The following is a 17,179-nucleotide window of genomic DNA, read 5'->3' as shown; positions in this document are numbered from 1 at the left end:
CGCGCCCACGGAGCGGGACAACGCAGGAGTTGGGTTTCAGGGACACCAGGAGGCCCTGACCTTCAGGAACAACTGGAGGAGGCAACTCAGCGAGGCGTAAACATGGAACAGTCCACCGGACGCGTGAGTGACCGTGGCTCACCAGCGTCCATCCACAAATGCCTGACTTGAACTGCTCCACTCATCATGTGCAAGCTGTCGCGTTCTGACTCTAGCTTGCTCGGTTTGACTTGATAGACAGCATCGTATTTCTTTGGGCTCCTTTGTCTAGTTTTGGCCAATAGGCTGGTGAAGGGTTGTTTTTTTTTTCTCCCCCCATTGTGGCACGAATACGAGGTCGAGTTAAATCCATCGTCCAGCATTTTCTGGAAAGCATACATATTAATCTGACTCTCTGTAATGAGCCTCTTCCTCTGTTTGATTTGGAATGTGTGTCTCGTGTTTGTTTTCTAAGTCAGCAGAGAGGTTGCTGGTCAGTGGCAGATTCTGGAATGATTTTTTAGAATTTTTCTACGTTTTTTTTTTTTTTTTTCTTTCTGAGAAGTCCTCTTCTCTGCCTCTCCTGATGGGGGGGGGGGGGGGGGGAAGTGGTGTCTGGCTCGCGGAACACACTGTATGTTTGGATGTTTAGAGAGCGGCCTGCAGCACAAGAGAGGCCTGTGGCCTGGCTTGCTCTGGCTGAGCTGTGCTCCGACGCGGGGGCCTCAGGGCTGAGGGCTTGGGGGAGCGTGCTGTTTGGGCTCAGGGCCCTGGGCCACAGCCTCTGCGGTCTGCACACCGCTACGTTGCATTTATCCAACGTTGAAAATATGTGCTTGTACTGCGCAGGCTACGGTAGAGGAAGGAGAACGAGGACAGGGAAAGGGGACTATTACGACGCAGAAAATGTGGCCACGACACACACATTCGCACACACACACACGCACGCATACACAGACAGCAGCTGCACATTCTTACCACATCCGTGTGTGTGAGCCTCAGACGCTCTCGCAGTCCCCTCCACATTTTCATGTAATAAGTGAGAGAAATGAATCGTTTCCTGCCCGCGTCCAATGGACTCATTCCGCATGGGCATGAACCAGAGGGCGTATAAGCTCTTATCCTTTCAATAACAGAGAGAAATGCACAGCTGCACCCGCTAGGCCATCTACACCCTGGCTCCTGTCCAGTCCCCATGGATAAATAGAGTAATTAAATGAAACCCAACACCTTAGTAGTGACAGTGTCCAGGTTTGACAGTGATAGGCTCACGTTAATATTTGGTACTGGTGTAAACACCAACAAGTTATCATGTTTATAACAGAAAACACCAATTCTTATATATATCTTTTTAGTTTTATTATCCTGATATCGAACCGTGGCTTGGGGAGAAAAATAAAAGCCCTGTCGTTTGGCATATCTTGCCGACAGAGAGTGACTGATGAGCACACTTGAGACAGGCTGTATGTATCATTCTCCTTTATGACTTCTTGATGAAGAGCTCGCGAGTTCCTCCCGGGCGCACATCCCCCTTTTGAGCTTTTCGAGACAGAAGGGGGAGCTCCACCAGGGAGGGACAGGGCCCCCCGAGGGCCCCTCTTCAGAGGGAGGGACTGGGCCCCCCGAGGGCCCCTCTTCAGAGGGAGGGACAGGGCCCCCCGAGGGCCCCTCTTCAGAGGGAGGGACAGGGCCCCCCGAGGGCCCCTCTTCAGAGGGAGGGACAGGGCCCCCCGAGGGCCCCTCTTCAGAGGCCGCTTGTGAAGAACAGACACTGCCCCCCTGAGCTGTGTCGACACGGAGCCACGATATCAGACCGTGCGTCCGTCTTCCACACACACACACAGGGATGTGCGAAGAGCAACCAACCAGGGTTCAAGCACAGTTCCTCCATCCTTGCCTGGTTCTTCAATCAACACCAGCCTTGACAAAGGACTGACTGTTACCTGGGTTTGACCCTGAATCCGACCTGAGTTTTCAGCACAGAGTGGTCGTGTTTGTCACTGGCACAGACAGACGGACAGAACTGGAACCGCCGTGACCTCACTGGTCGTCATGGTCATGGTCGCTCGGCGGACCCCCTGTGTAGAGGGTAGGCGTCTAAGCTAAAGACCAACCGGGAGACTGGAGATGCAGAACAGAACAAAGCAGCCATTCTGCCCGGGCAGATCCCTGATAAGGACTGTAAGTACCGGGCTGGATGAGTTAGGGAGGGCTATGCAACTCTCAGATAAGCACGTCATTACTTTGTGGCGCATTTGCGAAAGATTAGATTTGCCACTTGGAATGGTAATATGTTTTCAAGCCCGTAGTGAGCAAGTGAACCAGTCTGAGAGGTGGAGAGAGGGAGTGGAGGAGGAAGTCAGTCAACTGTTTTAACAGACTGGCCTGGGTGATCGGATTTCATCCCTTTTTTAATCTGTATGACTTGAGGTAACTTACCTGTTTTGCAGTTATTTTTTACTGAAAGGTGTTAGTATGATTTCTCTTAAGTTCTGTCAAAACAGTGATCTCACCTGTAACGTCAGCCTTATGGTTTTGGTGTTACGTTGAAATATTTCCCCATGTGTTCTTCCTGTCTCAGCGTCCCAGGTCAAAGTGTCCTTTTGTCCCTCCTCTTAACAAACTACAAATCAAAACCCTTGTTGACGCAAAGCATCATGGGAGTCGGAGTGGCAGAGCTTCCGTTCCCCTCGTCACTCCCATCCGCGGCGCAAAAACAAACGCCGTTCTCTGGTAACCATGGAGACAAACAGGGGCATAAGCTTTATGCCCTTGTCTGGTTGTGTGATTGGGCAATAGGGCCGAAAATAAACAAAAGAGCCCGCTAATCTCTTACACGGACTGTCTTTGTCTAATCAATTTACCGAAGGCAAACATCAAAAGACGGCTCTTGGCCACGAATCAGCTTGGGCCACGGCAGAAGATTGTTTTATCAGGTGGAATTCTTAGATAGCTCTTCTTGTATGAGTGAGTGACTGTACAACTGACCAGACAACCACAGCTGCTGAGAGCTCAGCCCCTAGGCGACAACTCAAGTGGGAGACACACACACTCACACACACACACAATGACAGTGTGAGACGTGCGCGCACACATGCACACGCACGCCCGCCCACACACTTGAACAAAAGGCTGCTTCAGCCAGCTCGAGGCCTATTCACATCCACACGCTGTACAGAATGTGCTGACTCGCGCCATGTCGAAGGTGATTCATTTATCACATTAGAAGCTCTGTCAGCATGTGATGCCATGTAAGGCCAAACATTCACCCTTCTCATGTCGGCCAACCTGACACGAATGCATATTGTGATGGAACTGTGATGTTGCGAGAACCCTGTCCACTTAACCCTATCAGCCTGAGATCTGGGTCTGCTTGGCTGCAGTCTGTCCGCCCCTTCCAGGTTGTTTACCTCCGTGTCCCCTGCCATACGTCTTTATCAGGCCCGGATTGTTATCTACCCATGAAGCCCTATCTGTCCTGAAGTCCTTCATCTGCCTGGTTCCTTCTGTCTGGTTCGGGGCTGGTGGCAGACTGATTACCATCAGAGAGGTGTGGAGCGGCTCCAGGTTGCCACCTCATCACTCTCAGATCAGTGAGCGGGAATGATAAAAGCAGTCAGCAGGTTTTTTTCCTGCCTGGGCCGGGTCTTCTCTGTCCTCGGCCTCCAGTCTTCTCCCCCAGCCCCCTGCCCCCTTGCCTCCCCCTATCTCCTCCACCATCTCCCCATGCAGTCTTCCTCTCCTCCACTGCGGTGATCCAGAAACAACCAAGATCTCTAACACACGCACACGCACATGGGCACACACGCCAAGCACTTGTACTCACACACACCCACCCACACACACACACACACCCCTGCCACAAAACCCTCTTCCACACACACATACACCAAACACTCGTATACACACACCAACCCACACACACACTCCCCCCCCCCCCCCTCCACACACACACATATCTTGATGAAGGTAGATCACGGTGTTCAGAGACATGGGATCGGTCCTGGGCAGGGCGAGCTGTCTTGACTTACATCTCTGCTGCCTGCGCTTGATGAGTGATTGTGTTGTAGTGCTAGGCATGCCTGGACATGTTTATCCGAGCCTAGAACAAGGCTAGAACCAGGGACCTCTTCCAACGGCTTACCGAACATATACAGTATTAGACGCCAGCCCAGTTACAGTAAAGGCACGTAAAAAAAAAGCTGCCATTGTTTTGCTGCTGCTGCCAATCAATTTCACTTGCGTGCCCTGAATTGTGTTCCTTCCAGCTCTACTTGATTGCCGTTATTATTTGCTGGGAGGGAATGTGTTTTCGTAGATTAGTCTTACGCTGTGGCTAATTGAAGGATGTTTGGGGTTTTCTCGAGTCACTGAGGACTGTCAGTCGCATAATTAGCTCCGTCAATAAAGGAAACGCCCTTTTCCTGTCGGGCTGCTGAAGGCTGTGGAGCCAGGGATAACTGGCGAGTGAGAAATCTGACAGCTGTGTTACATACTGATGGGTACCATTCTTTACCAGGGGCCGTGCAGTTATGGAAGGATCACTTTACACTGCTGATGTATTTATGAATCTTGAGTCTTGAGGTATAATTTACTCAGCTTCGAAAAGGTCATGTAATTGAATTCAGATGCTCAACACAGACCCAAATTATTTGAATCCCTTTTGAAAAATGACAGCGTGTCAACACAAAATGTCAGCCCGTGGATACATCTATCCTTGCTTGACCAGGTAGGCTGGTCAAATAACGTTTTAGTTGGTCTTAAATGTCTTAAAAACACCAATAATGGGAATTGAAGAAAAAAAATGAATAATTGTGAAATTCTTTTATTGGACGGGGCTGCTCCTTGTTTACGTCTGTTGTGGCCAATCACGGTCCGCCTTCGAACTTGCCTCAGTGGGCTGGCACCAGCTGCCGTCCCCTCGCTCCGGTTTGGATTTCCCCGTAACGTGATAGTTCCAGACAAGCCCTCTGCACCTCTCTCTCCCCGGGGCCACTGGCAAATGTGGCCCCGCGCCTGTAACGTAAACTGGAGCCCCCAAATCCCTGTTCCGACCTCTCGATCATCAATCAGACTGGGGGCTCCAGTGCCCCTGCAGACCCCTCTCCACGGGGGGCCCCCTGGAACCGGTTTCCCTCCGGGGCATCCCCGAGCTACCCGATCCCTGCCAACAGACCTGGTCCCTGGGGCCTCCGGTCCTGGCCCCACCATGCCCAGGGCAACTGTGACGCGGGGCCTAATCATGTTACCGGGGAAGTGAGGGCGGGGGGGGGGGGGGGGGGGCTGGCGTGACCAGGGAGACTGGCCGCCATGGCGATGCCCCAGACCTCACGGTGGAATCTGTGGGGCGGGGACTCTCTCTCCAGCTGCTGTTGGGCATGTGTATGTTACACTGGGGAAACGGACAGAGAGATGGAGAGAGTCTAGTCTTCTGTTGGAGCTAATGGGATTATTGCTACGTGTGAATTCCCGCTCCAATTTCATATGGAAATGGACTGAACTGTTATCTAGATTAGTCACTGACCTCTCCTTGGGATAGTGAATCGTGATATTGGGCTGTTTTAGTTATCACTAAATATTATTAACTAGACTGCTAAATGCTTGAATTTGTCTGCTAAGTTGATCTAAACTTTTTGTTGTTTTGTTGCAATGCTGTTTATGACTTTGCGTTCAGGTGACTCATGTGTTTCGGGAATTGTTTCTGTCTGGTGCAAAAATTCCGTAGATTTTACAACTCTCTCTCTTTCTCTCTCCCTCTCTCCCTCTCTTTCTCCCTCCCACTCTCTCTCTCTCCCTCTTTCTCGTTCACTCACTAACTTTCTCTCTTGCCAGCCCCCCTTAGCTCAGCCAAGTGAATATTACCAGGTATGATTGTGTTTTTGTTGCCGGGACTCTCAGGGGAGGGATGCAATACTTTTTCCATAGTCTGGACGGTGGAGGGAGGCTTAAGTAGATTACAGCCTCATCCAACATTTTCCATGAGGACAAACATGAAGGAAAGAGTTAAAAATGATAAGAGACTAAAGTGACTCTGAGTTTCGGAGTGTCAGCCAGCTCCCTAACAAAGATAAACGGTAAATTCTTCCAGTCGTCTCTCTGTGAGGGCTCTCTACTATGATTATTGCAGCACTTTTATGGATAAACTTTCGTTCTCATTTGCGTTCCTTCGTTGCTCCAGGCCGCAGATCTAAAGGAGACTGATCAGGGGAGTGTGCTGTCCGTCTCTCTTTCCCGTCCGCCTCACAGCGTGTCGAAGAGAGATCGCTTTTTGAATGCCAAGTCGGTGTCACTCGCCTTGGATAAACATGTCACTCTCCCCTGGACAGCGCTCGTCTGTGTCGAGGCAAATAGCCTGGCTGTCCCAGAGACGGACTGGAAGAGAGATTGTGTGTGAGGAGAATGGGCCTGACAGGGTGAGGCGGGGAGTGTGAGACAGGATGCTGTTCATATCTCGTCCCAGTGACAGCTCCTGAACCCCTCAGGAAAGAGAGACAAGCTGCAGGAGGGAGAAAGGTTTTCTTTTTCCAGTCTCAGTGTTGCAGTATTTGGTGTTGAACGAGTCGAGTTCTGTCGTGTCCCTGTGGTGGGAACTGGTGTAAGTGGGGATCAGATGGCTGAGCGGTTAGGGAATTGGGCTACCAATCACAAGGTTGCCGGTTCGATTCCTGGCCAAGAAAAAGGACGTTGTGTCCCTGGGCAAGGCACTTCACCCTACTTGCCTTGGGGAGAATGTCCCTGTACTTACTGTAAGTCGCTCTGGATAAGAGCGTCTGCTAAATGACTAAATGTAAATGGTGGACCACGCTTCATCGCTTGGATATTGTTGATTTGTACAAATCGTTAACCTGGAAAAACGGAACGTTCAAAAAAACGTGTGTGTCTGTTAACAGTTTCACACCATAGGGTGATGTAGGAGTAAAACGTTAAGATAAGGATCTGAAACCTCAAATATACCCAGGCCGTAAAGAAACACCTTTTTTATCCTTGCTCTGAACTGTTCTTGGCTCTATGCAGTTGAATTATCATCGTCATGGAATTCAGAGATGCAACTCAACTTACCATCCATGAGATGTTTGAGTTAACTTAATAGTAAGAGCTACGTTTATGTCCTGACTCTTTTTGAAGCTGCCATGACTAATCGAGTTAAATAAAGTAGCTAATATGACACCAACATAAACCTTGTGGTCTGAGTTAGTAATTTACAAGCTTTTACTCCTCACACACACAAGACGAGCCTAATATGATTAGCGAGGGAATAGGATTAGGACGAGGATGAAATACGAGACAGATACGGAACGTCTTCGCAATTTTTTTTTTTCTCGACCACTAGCTCTTGGTACTATCAGTCTCCATCAATTGTTTTTATTTCACCTGAGAATGTAATTATGTGAGAATGTATTCTCGCTGTAGGCCTGACCTGTATTTAACCCCAGGTTATGGAACCCTGTTATCTAACCGAGGCTGACAGTCGGATAGAGAAGCACATAAAGTCAGAGCTGTGATGAAGTTACGCCTATTTGTCAAGTTTGTTGGGGATGTGGGGGGGCTAACTCCAGATACTACTTCAGCAGGGGGTTCGGGTTCAGTGCGTTTCCAGGCCCTAAATCAGCCAGCAAGATGTGGTCCACAGGGCCCAGCCAGAGCCAGAACTGGAGCCTGATGTACAACAACAGAGCTCCCAAAAGGAGGTGGGGGGGGTTCGCTCCCCAACTGTCACTAACAGACGGCTAAAATCCCTTTTAATGACAGTGTGAGCACACAAGACGTGACTGCACGCTGTGGGCAGACGAACAGAGACTCTCTCGTTACTTGTCTCTGCGCTAACAAAGACCCCAGTGTGTGAAAGTTCAGATACCGCAGAGACCGCCGAGCCGTGTCACTGCCTTCCAGGGGGAGGAAAAACACAGCCTGTCGTCTCTCTGCGAGATTATCGCCCAAAGTGAGCTCGTAAACAACCGAGAGTCTGATAAGGAACGACGGTCTCCGACTTTATAGCTCTGTAATTACGCACGAACAGTCGAGAGTGGTTTCCCCCGCCGTGGTTTGATAACATTGAAAAGCCCGCGTAGCAGCTAAGACGTTAGCGCAAAGGAAGCTAACTGGAACATGAGTGTTTTTATCCTCCGTAGTTGACCCCTGTGTTGACTTGTTAATGTGTTCGGTGGGGCCCCCTTGAGCTCTGTCAACCAGGCCCCCTCGCCTCCGCTCTCCTCTAAACCCGCCTGTTCTCCTCGTACCGGCTCGGCCCGACGCGCCAGGCGGTGCAGGCGGCTGTGACGCTAGGCCTACTGTGACGCCCTGCTCAATGTTCTGCTCTCCCCTCCCACAGGTGGAGCTGCATCTGAAGCCCATCCAGTCACTGCTCATCCACCAGAAGCCCCTCGCCTTCGTGCTGAACTCCCCTCAGCCTGTCGTCTGGGACGTCAAGACAGAGAAGCTCGCCCTGGGGGTCAAACACACCTTCCACGTGAGTGCCGCTCTGCCTGTCGATCCTTCGCCTCCCCGAACTCTGTTTGTTTGTTTGTTCCAGAGCAGCTTTGATCACAGCTCAAGCGACTGTTTTTTTCGGTGAGGTATAACAAACAAAAAAAAGGCTATCGTCTTGCGAAGGAAATCCATCCATGTCAGGCTTTCTTCCTCCTCCTCCTCCTCCTCCGCCAGACGAAGACTGGTCTGCCCTGCCGTGTTCCACAACAACCACACACACTCCCACGTCCCATTGTGGCGAGACGTTTATTTCCATGGCAGTAGTTAGGGGTGCAGCGGTGGTGGTTTGACTTGGCTGCTGCTGCTTCCTCGCACAACACACATCCCGCTCTCTCTACGGTCGAGCTCTCATGTACGGCGACAAACAAAACGCTGATGGCGGGGGGAAAACACCAGCTCGTAGACACCGGAGCGGTCGAGCCCGCAGGTCGTTAAAGGAGAGGTTTGGAGGCGTGCCAGAAAAAAATAAAACGAGGGGGATGTGTAACGGTCTGTTTTCGTAGATGTGTTTGTGTGTCGGACCGTCTGTGCCAAGCGGGTGTCGCGTAGAGCGCTTCAAGGCGGAACCCCTCCGACACAGTTTGGGACGAGGCGTATTTATACAAGAAGATAAAGTGGGCAGTGAGATCAGCTAAGTTGGCACTGGACTCCCTAACGACGTTATTGTTTTTCAGAGCCGTAGGTTAAACAGTGCTACAGGGTTACTTCCCTCACTGCCTCCGTCCTTCTCCACAATGATCATGTCGATGACCGGGCGGACCTACAAGTCATCCTGGATGTACCCCGTCCCCCGCATCTCTAAGAGCCAACCAGAGGGGCAGAGGAGGAGGAAGGACACAGTTTGGGTGGGGTGAGAGTGGTAAAGGAGGCCGCCCCCCCGGACAACCCAGCCATATTTAGTAAAGATACCAGGCTTTGACTTGGAGACTAAATGAGAAAATGAAAATGGACTCGCCCCAGTTCTCCAGGCCTGGGACGCTGTATCACATGAGAAAATTGCGGGCATCGCAGACCCAGAGGCAGCCATAGCTTAACTGAAACATGCTGCTGTGTAAGCCGGGATTCTTATTTGTATTTATTTTCGACTTTGCCATCAGGGCTTCGTAAAGCTACGCTGCAGAGGCTTCCCTCCGGTAATCACTTTCAAATGTGCGTTAACGCCGCGGCATTCCGCAAAGAATGTAGCAAAGGATGCTTCTATCATTTCCATATGTGGCGTTGTGTTTTTTCGCTTAGCCCTCACATGCAAAACATCCTGCCATGAAAGTTTCGGGCTATAAGATGCCGAATAGAGATGAACATTCGTGCAACGCACATTTCCCACGACTCTTATGGAGGCACCATTATTTCGACCGTTCACAAAGGTCTGCAAAAAATCCACACTCTCAACCATTTGACTCAGTGGCTTAGCTGAAACCGGATCTTTCTCGACAAGAAGACCTACTGTATCTCTATCAGCACCTTTGTATTGAGAGGGATTACTGTGGCCATGCATTTCTTCTTCCCAGTGCATGAGCTGTGAGGACCAATTACAGCCACGGCTGGAGCCCCAACCTCAGTCTACCTCTGTGTCAACTACTTAGGTTTCACATGGTCCTGTGGATACCCATCTCGATAGAAGCCACATACCAACCGTCGCTTTAAATGTGGTTATTTCCTGTGCTAAGCGGAAATGTTATGATGTCAAATGGGGGGGGGAAAAAGTATCAATTTCCCTTTAGACAAATGTGCATCTAGACTGCTTATATTTTTAGAGCTGTAATTCGGTGAAGCGATTACTTAGGGTGTCTCTAAGGATCTATTAGCAGGTCAACACCTTTGTAAATGCCTCCCCTTGTCACTGGTGGCAGACATTATCCAGTTGACAACAGCTCTGAGGCCGACAGTACGATACAAACCCAGCTGTAATGTTGTTGGACACGGGAGACGACATTCTGCTTTCCCAGAGTAAAGCTGAAGGCCTAGATATCCCCCGGCTGACTATTTGGGATACACGAGTGCCAGGCAAAATAAAAATAACAATGGATAAAAAAAGCATTTAAATGGATGTTTCATCTTCAGAGAAGAGACCATATGAGGCTATTCACTGGACTCTAGTTACATATATGTACGTTCCCCCCGGTAGCGAGATTTATTGTAGTCTGCTAACCGCGGTGTCTCTGTGTGGTGCCGATTTAGTATAGGTAAGTATTTGGTGTTTGATTGACAGCGCAGGGCCCTCCAGCAGGGTGTAGAGTGAGCGCCTCTCCGCCGCGCCGGCTTGACCGGCGGCACAGCCGGCACCGGAGGCTCAGCAGCGGCGCCTCAGCTCAGGGGGGGAACCTCGTTAACGTGCGTCCGCGAAGCCCAAACAAAGCCCAGAAAGACGGACCAGCTGGAAGACAGGACGCCGAGACCACCCCCCTCCCCCTCTTACGCCGTCAGCACTGCCTCTTTCTATCTTCTCCCCCCCCCCCCCCTGCTGAGACCAACTGCATTTATCAGAGTCAAACAGAGAATGACCTGCGGTCTTCACACAGCGTGACTCCTGGTGTTGTATAGAGGTGAGGAGGGGTGAGGAGGGGGGGGGGAGTCTGTGCTGAGTCCTGCCCTCTGTACTCATTCCTCATCCAGGGAGCTAAGAGGAGGTTGTGACGCTGATATATATATATAGTAACAAAGTCAATAGTGTTGGTTTTGTAAGTGTTAACGCCTCAGATCCAGGCCAACCAGCCTGGACTCTCTCGCTCTCTGGAGCTGTTTCCTGGGGCAAATTGGGCCCTGAATCAGTCCTGCCAGGCCTTGTTTCCTGGTCCCAGTTCTCCCGGGTCTGCAGACACAGATGTGCTGCCTGGAACTGCTTCAGAGCTGGGGAACACTATTGCTGTTGGCCCCGCTGGACTTTTCTTACGATGAAAATCCGTGAATCCAGATATTTTGTTGTAAAACATGCGCATGCTGCAGTCCCTGTCAATCAATGCGGGCCATGAAAAAACATTAGTCTAACGTGAAATGAAAGATGGACACAAATATCTTGTCAAACCCTCGCTATGGGGACAATTACTATTCAGGAGGGGATTATGTCCCAGGAGAATCCTATTTGGACTTTTATGGAGAACATGTTGTGTTGGGTTTTGGTGCCAGCCTTGAATGGCTTGATCTAGAAAAGTCTTGGAAAAGTCTTTTGATGGTGTAACATCGTTAAGTTTCGCTCTCTAAATTTGTTGCTTTTTCGTTCTGCCAAGTCAATCTTTTTCTCTCTTTTCTTTCTTTTATTGCTTTGGATTTGGATTGAGTTTCTGTTCCCCTCCTTCCACCCCTCTCTCTCTCTCTCTCTCCCTCTCTCTCTCTCTCTCTCTCTCTCTCTCTCTCTCTCTCTCCCTCTCTCCCTCTCTCTCTCCCTCTCTCCCTCTCTCCCTCTCTCCCTCTCTCCCTCTCTCCCTCCATCTCTGATTGTTAATTGAAACCATAGCCAGCCCAGTATTGGTTTTTGGAAGGAGACGGAGGTGGAGGATGGCGCTGAGACAGATGGTGTTGTTTTCCACACATCGCGCCGCTGCCAGCTCGCAGGAACACACATCCGCTGCCAGACGCTTGATTAGCTCACAGAGAGATGACGGATCAAATCCACCCCTCCAAAAATCACTCCTCATATTCATATCTCCAGAGAACGGTGAAATGCTTCTACACTATCTCTCTGCACCCTCTCTCACACCTCAGTGTGTGGAACACCTTGTCATTACCAAACAGAGCAGTCTTCTTCTCTCCAAGCTTTGGTTACTTTGTGAGCTTGGGTGTTTAGAATGGAGTTTTGCAGCCAATCAGAAGTGATATAAATCCTTTGGTACGACGTTTTGGCCTGGGCTGCACATGTGGCAGTGATGTGGAGACACTCATAGGCAGAAATGCCACAAAACCACAATGAAATATGCCTTTAAAAAGACTGTGCAGAGTACTGGGCAGCAAATGTTATTGTTTCTCTCTCTCTCACTTTCTCTCTCTCACTTTCTCTCTCTCTTTCTTTCTCTCCCCTATCTCTCTCTCTCTCTTTCTCTCCCCTATCTCTCTCTCTCTCTTGAGGGTTGAGGGTTTATCTCGTATTACTAATATTTATATATTGAGCGAATACGGCTTATCGTTTGTAAAGGTGAGATCCTTTTTCTGTCTTTACGTTCGTCTCAAAGTTCTTACCCGTTTTAATTGCCAAACTGGTCTTGCTTTTTTTTCTTTTTCCCAAACAGATTCATGCCTCTCCTCATTTAGTTTGATTGCCCTTAAACACCATCTCCATGACTCTGGCCTGGCTAATGTAATCCTAATTAGAGCAGATTTTTATGTTCATTATAGTGCTTACTTTGCTTGGCGATTTTCCTTCTGCTTACGCCTCTGCTCCCTCGTGCCCAGACTGAGGCCTGGTCCGCTGGCGTTAGCTAAACTCGGGGCATTAGCTCATTTGGTGAAGCAAGTCCAGGGCTAATCTCTGTCTGCAGCGTCGGGTTACCAGAAAGCAGATAAACACCACTCATTTATATGTTTAAGGTTAAGACCCTCTGTACCTTAACCTCCGAGGAACCTCTTGTGGTCTTAAGAGGGTTTAAAATGGGTTTATATAGAAATAACAACGCAAGGATAATCATGACAGTGACAATCCCGTAAAGGATTTTTGAACAGTAATGTTTCCTAGCCTGCTTCACATTAATTACTTTAGACATCACTTAATCATTGTCTGTCAACCATTTCCAGTCTTTTCTCTCTACAGGGATGAGTCTTGCCCTAGAGAAGGAGGTATTGTAGGCATGCAGAGCCTTCGAGTGGGTTTCTTGCTTTCAAATTCCCGTTTCAAATTCCTGAGGTTTCCAACGCTCTGGAAAGCCTGGAGCTCATTTGGGTTCTCAAGGCTTTCCCCCTCTAATTCTTTGAGACTAATTACAGTCGTATTCCCGCAATTAAATTGATAAACTCTGCAGAAGTTGGCAACGTTTCGAGAAAGAACTCCAGCCCTCCCTTTCCTCTCCTGCTCAGGGGACAGCTCTGTCGCGTGTGCCCTGCGCGGCCAAGCGCATAACAACATCTTTCCTCTGACCCTGACTTCGCTTCCTCACCGTAGTAAATACTACAGCTAAAAATAAAAACGTGCGTCAACCTGAATTCTTCGATAGTGTCCGTCTCTCGCCGGTTGTATTTACGACGGCGGGTGACAACGCCAAGAACAATAAGAGGAGCGTCCAGCGGTCACGCAGATGTTACGCACGGCGCAGACGGGATTAATCTGCTGCGTATCAAACTGCCAATCCCCCCCAACAGCAGAGATATGACTCCCTTTCGTCACGCAAACACACCTACAGTTCGTCTGAATCCACATGCACTACGGCGAGATGGTCCAGAGACTCCCTCAGCTAAGTGTTTTGATTTAATGTTTTAATTGGGTCTGCCAGCACATCACAGCTGGCCCTCCAGTGCATACAGATAGGATACCTGGGGAATAGGGAAAACAAGCATGGAAATATAATGAGGTAGGCTGTCTAGACTGGTGCTGGGACTCACTGAATCGTACGCGACGGTTTTCTGCACATGCGAATGTTTATCTCTCTGAAATGAAGCATACGGTTCCAGCTCCATCAGGAGCCAAAAAGGGTGGTCCCCTCTTCCTACACCCAGCTACGCCGAGTCAGCCTGCCAAAAGGCAAATCAGCACTTCATATATATATATTTTATTTTCTTCTTCTTCTTTTTTTTCTTCCCTGACACTGTGTGTATCACAGCTGGGTTTGTGCTCTAGTACTGTAAGTCCCGATTGGTTACCGCTGCAAACCCCTCTCCTGCGCCTTGAAAATTCTTCATGATCTTTTAATTAAAAATGTTTGGGTTGGAGTTGATACATTCGATAGGAGATCTTACTTATCATCTACACATACTCATTGACTCCCATCATTTCAACAGTGCAACCCATGCAGATCCTGCAGACCATGCAAACCAAAACATACTTTAATTATGGGGGGGCCTCGTAATGGTGGTTACATAGTAAAGTTCTTGTCTTACTGTATGACTGGACAAAATGTCCAGAGACATGGGACCAGCTGATCAAATTGCTGGAGACTGGAAAAACTCACAACTGACAGAATTATCAGTGGGCTAGTTTGCCCCTTGTAGTGTGTTTGTGTGCGTGTGTGTGTGTGTTTGTGTGTGTGTGTGTCTGTTTTATTGTAAGACATCCCCCAGTCTGCTCCTTCTGCAGCCATTTTGAGAAAGCCCTGCACACTTGTGATGACGCACGATCACACATTATATAAACAGTAGAAACCAGACACCTCATTGTGTAAGAAGAGCATGTGTGAAAATACGGACACCACATTTAGAGAGGCCCCGAGAAAACGATTGGGGCCGAGTGTGAAAGATGAGTTTTGGCAGCGTTTAGATAAGTTTCATTTTTGGAAAGGTCTGGTCTTTTTTTTTTTCGGGGGGGGGGGGGGGGGTTGCCTGCAGACTGAGTTTTACGGTCTCAAATGTCTTTCTCCGTAAAAGTGGACGAGCAAATCAATACAACGTTGAGTTTTATGTGCACATCTTTATCAACAAAGAAGTCATTGTAGGCAGAAGTCTTGAAAACTCACTTCATGAGTCAAAAAGAAGAAAAAACTGCCACTTAACTGTAAATCATCCCAGGTTTCACTATTTAGGTCAACTTACTGCTACCATCTGCACCAGTTTTAGTCATTAATATAAGAATAAAAGAGATTAATGTTGTTTTAAATGGAAACTGAAAATGCCATACAACGTGATAATCATTATAATAAGAATCACAATATTTGTCCCCAGGAACTGTGATTCTTTAAATAGTGGTCGAGGGAATTGTATTTATCAATAAATACAGCATTAGCATTTCAGTTTCTCTATCACATCCCTGCCACAACAGAAGTTCTGACAGTAACGTTTAACAGTCATTTGGTAGAGATATGTGGAATTCCTGCCCCAAGCCTTCTCACCTCCTGTTGCAATGGACAGTAGATAGAAGGATAATTTATATTCTTCCCGTCTCTACTGATATACTGTGTGTCAACCTCTCTCTCTCTCTCTCTCTCTCTCTCTCTCTCTCTCTCTCTCTCTCTCTCCTTCCAGGTATCCCAAGGCTCGGCCGTCCACTTCCTGCCAGGAAACTTTTCCCTCAACTGTGTGGTCCAAACGGAGAACCTTTCTCATGGCAACGAGCACCTTCTTACCTGGGCCCGGAAGAAGTACCGAGCGGTGACCTCCTTCTCCGAGCTGAAGATCGCCCAGGAAGTCTGCATCAAAGTGGGAGAAGGTGAGGTTTCTCTGAGAGAGAGGATCTGAGGTGTTGTTGCTGATGGCCTCAAAGTAGTTCCCCAGTTTAATCTGAAGCATTTCAGCACTGTGTTCGGCCAACGGCTCCAGACCACTTCAGGAGACCTTCTTAATACATTCTAAATGTCTTTAATATCCAAACCTTCCCAATGGCAATTCCAATGTTGAATCTCCCAGTGGAGTACTGTGCTATACCAAGGACGTCTGTTCATCCCCACCATTTTCTGTGCTGCCTTTGAATCTGTGTTGTTTTCTACTTCACACCTTCTGCACACTGTATATTTTTTCTGCCTTGAATCGACATTTCCTCTGTAAGCTGCTCTACCTGTGCTGATTCATTCTCAATGGAGCCCATTGACAACCTCTGGGCCCAGAAGAAATAAGGCCGTCACAGAGAAGCACAGGTTCCAGCTGGTTCCTCTGGCTAGCTTTTGGTTCCTTAAAAAAAAAAAAACGAGGACTCCTTTCAATCGCTTCTCCTATTATTTATTTATTTATTTGTACTTCAAATTGGACAGTTTTCTTTTTTTCCTTGGCCGTGTGGCAAAATCCAGTGGAATTGGAAGAGGTGACCCTTGGGAATGCCTTTAAAATTTGTGCAAGTGCTCCTTTGATTGTTAGCGCATGTGTGGGCCTATCGCCAGGCATATCGTCAGAGAACACACACTGCAGTGCGCTGTGTAAAAAGAGGAATGAGATTTAAAATACCACACAATAAACGTGAAATTCATACATTGAAATGTTTTTCTTCTGTTCTCCCTCTACTTTCGGACTGCTTCTAGGTTGGTAAGACGATTCCCCCTCGCTTTCGAAGGCCATGCATGAGCAGAGTTTGTAGTAAACTTTCGAAGGCATTAATGGATTTAGCAAATGTGCTCCGCGCTGTGATAACTGTGGGTGGAAACTCACTGTCAGGGGTGAGCTGAAGCAGACGCAGGAGCCTCTCCAAGCTCTCCAGCAGGGAGAGAGAGTTGCTGTTTGATCCGAAGGAAGAAGCACTGGGCATTCCTCTGGGGTGCTGATGACTGTTCCAAACACGTGTTTAAATCAAGCTCGCGTAGTGCTTCACTCCCTCTTGGTCTTTTATAAACCATACAGACACCACGTCCTACCTCGTAATACGTCAACCATCAGAGGGAACACCTCTCGTTCTTTTTTTTTAATGAGTGTCTTTCACTGCGAGGAAAGAAAACCGCAGAATGCGCGGAGAGGCGTAATGGATGTTTTACTGCCAGGTATGTGGGCCTCGTGTTGTCCGTCGCTTGGGGAGAACAGAGAGGTTGCTTAGCCTGGAAGTGTTCGGCCTCTGTCATTAGCGTCTGCGGTTTGGAGGAGCACCAACGTGCCATGTTTACCTCAGCGAGAGAAGTCGAGCTTTCCAGTCGCTGTCCTGTCTTGGGCTTTTTCCTGAGGC

At 48.7% G+C, this 17,179-nt stretch overlaps 1 protein-coding gene across 4 annotated transcripts in view; it reads left to right on the top strand.

Moving 5' to 3' along the window:
- The window catches only part of tgfbr3 (transforming growth factor, beta receptor III), a 58,489-nt gene that overhangs the window by 21,026 nt on the left and 20,284 nt on the right, over positions 1–17,179 (top strand). For 2 of the 4 annotated variants that reach the window (XM_084693054.1, XM_084693053.1), the window contains exons 4-5: positions 8,309–8,446; positions 15,562–15,745. In XM_084693054.1, the coding sequence (XP_084549180.1) occupies positions 8,309–8,446; positions 15,562–15,745 (322 nt within the window). Of the gene's footprint in view, positions 1–13; positions 124–8,308; positions 8,447–15,561; positions 15,746–17,179 lie in introns of those variants that run through there. The other 2 variants (XM_084693055.1, XM_084693056.1) reach the window with 2 other exon arrangements.

This window comes from Hypomesus nipponensis, chromosome 26 (assembly GCF_054491055.1).
Source record: "Hypomesus nipponensis isolate SF chromosome 26, ASM5449105v1, whole genome shotgun sequence".
NCBI classification, from domain to species: Eukaryota; Metazoa; Chordata; class Actinopteri; order Osmeriformes; family Osmeridae; genus Hypomesus; species Hypomesus nipponensis.
The sequence above is the reverse complement of the archived record's forward strand: the minus strand, read 5'-3'. Positions and strand labels throughout refer to the sequence as shown.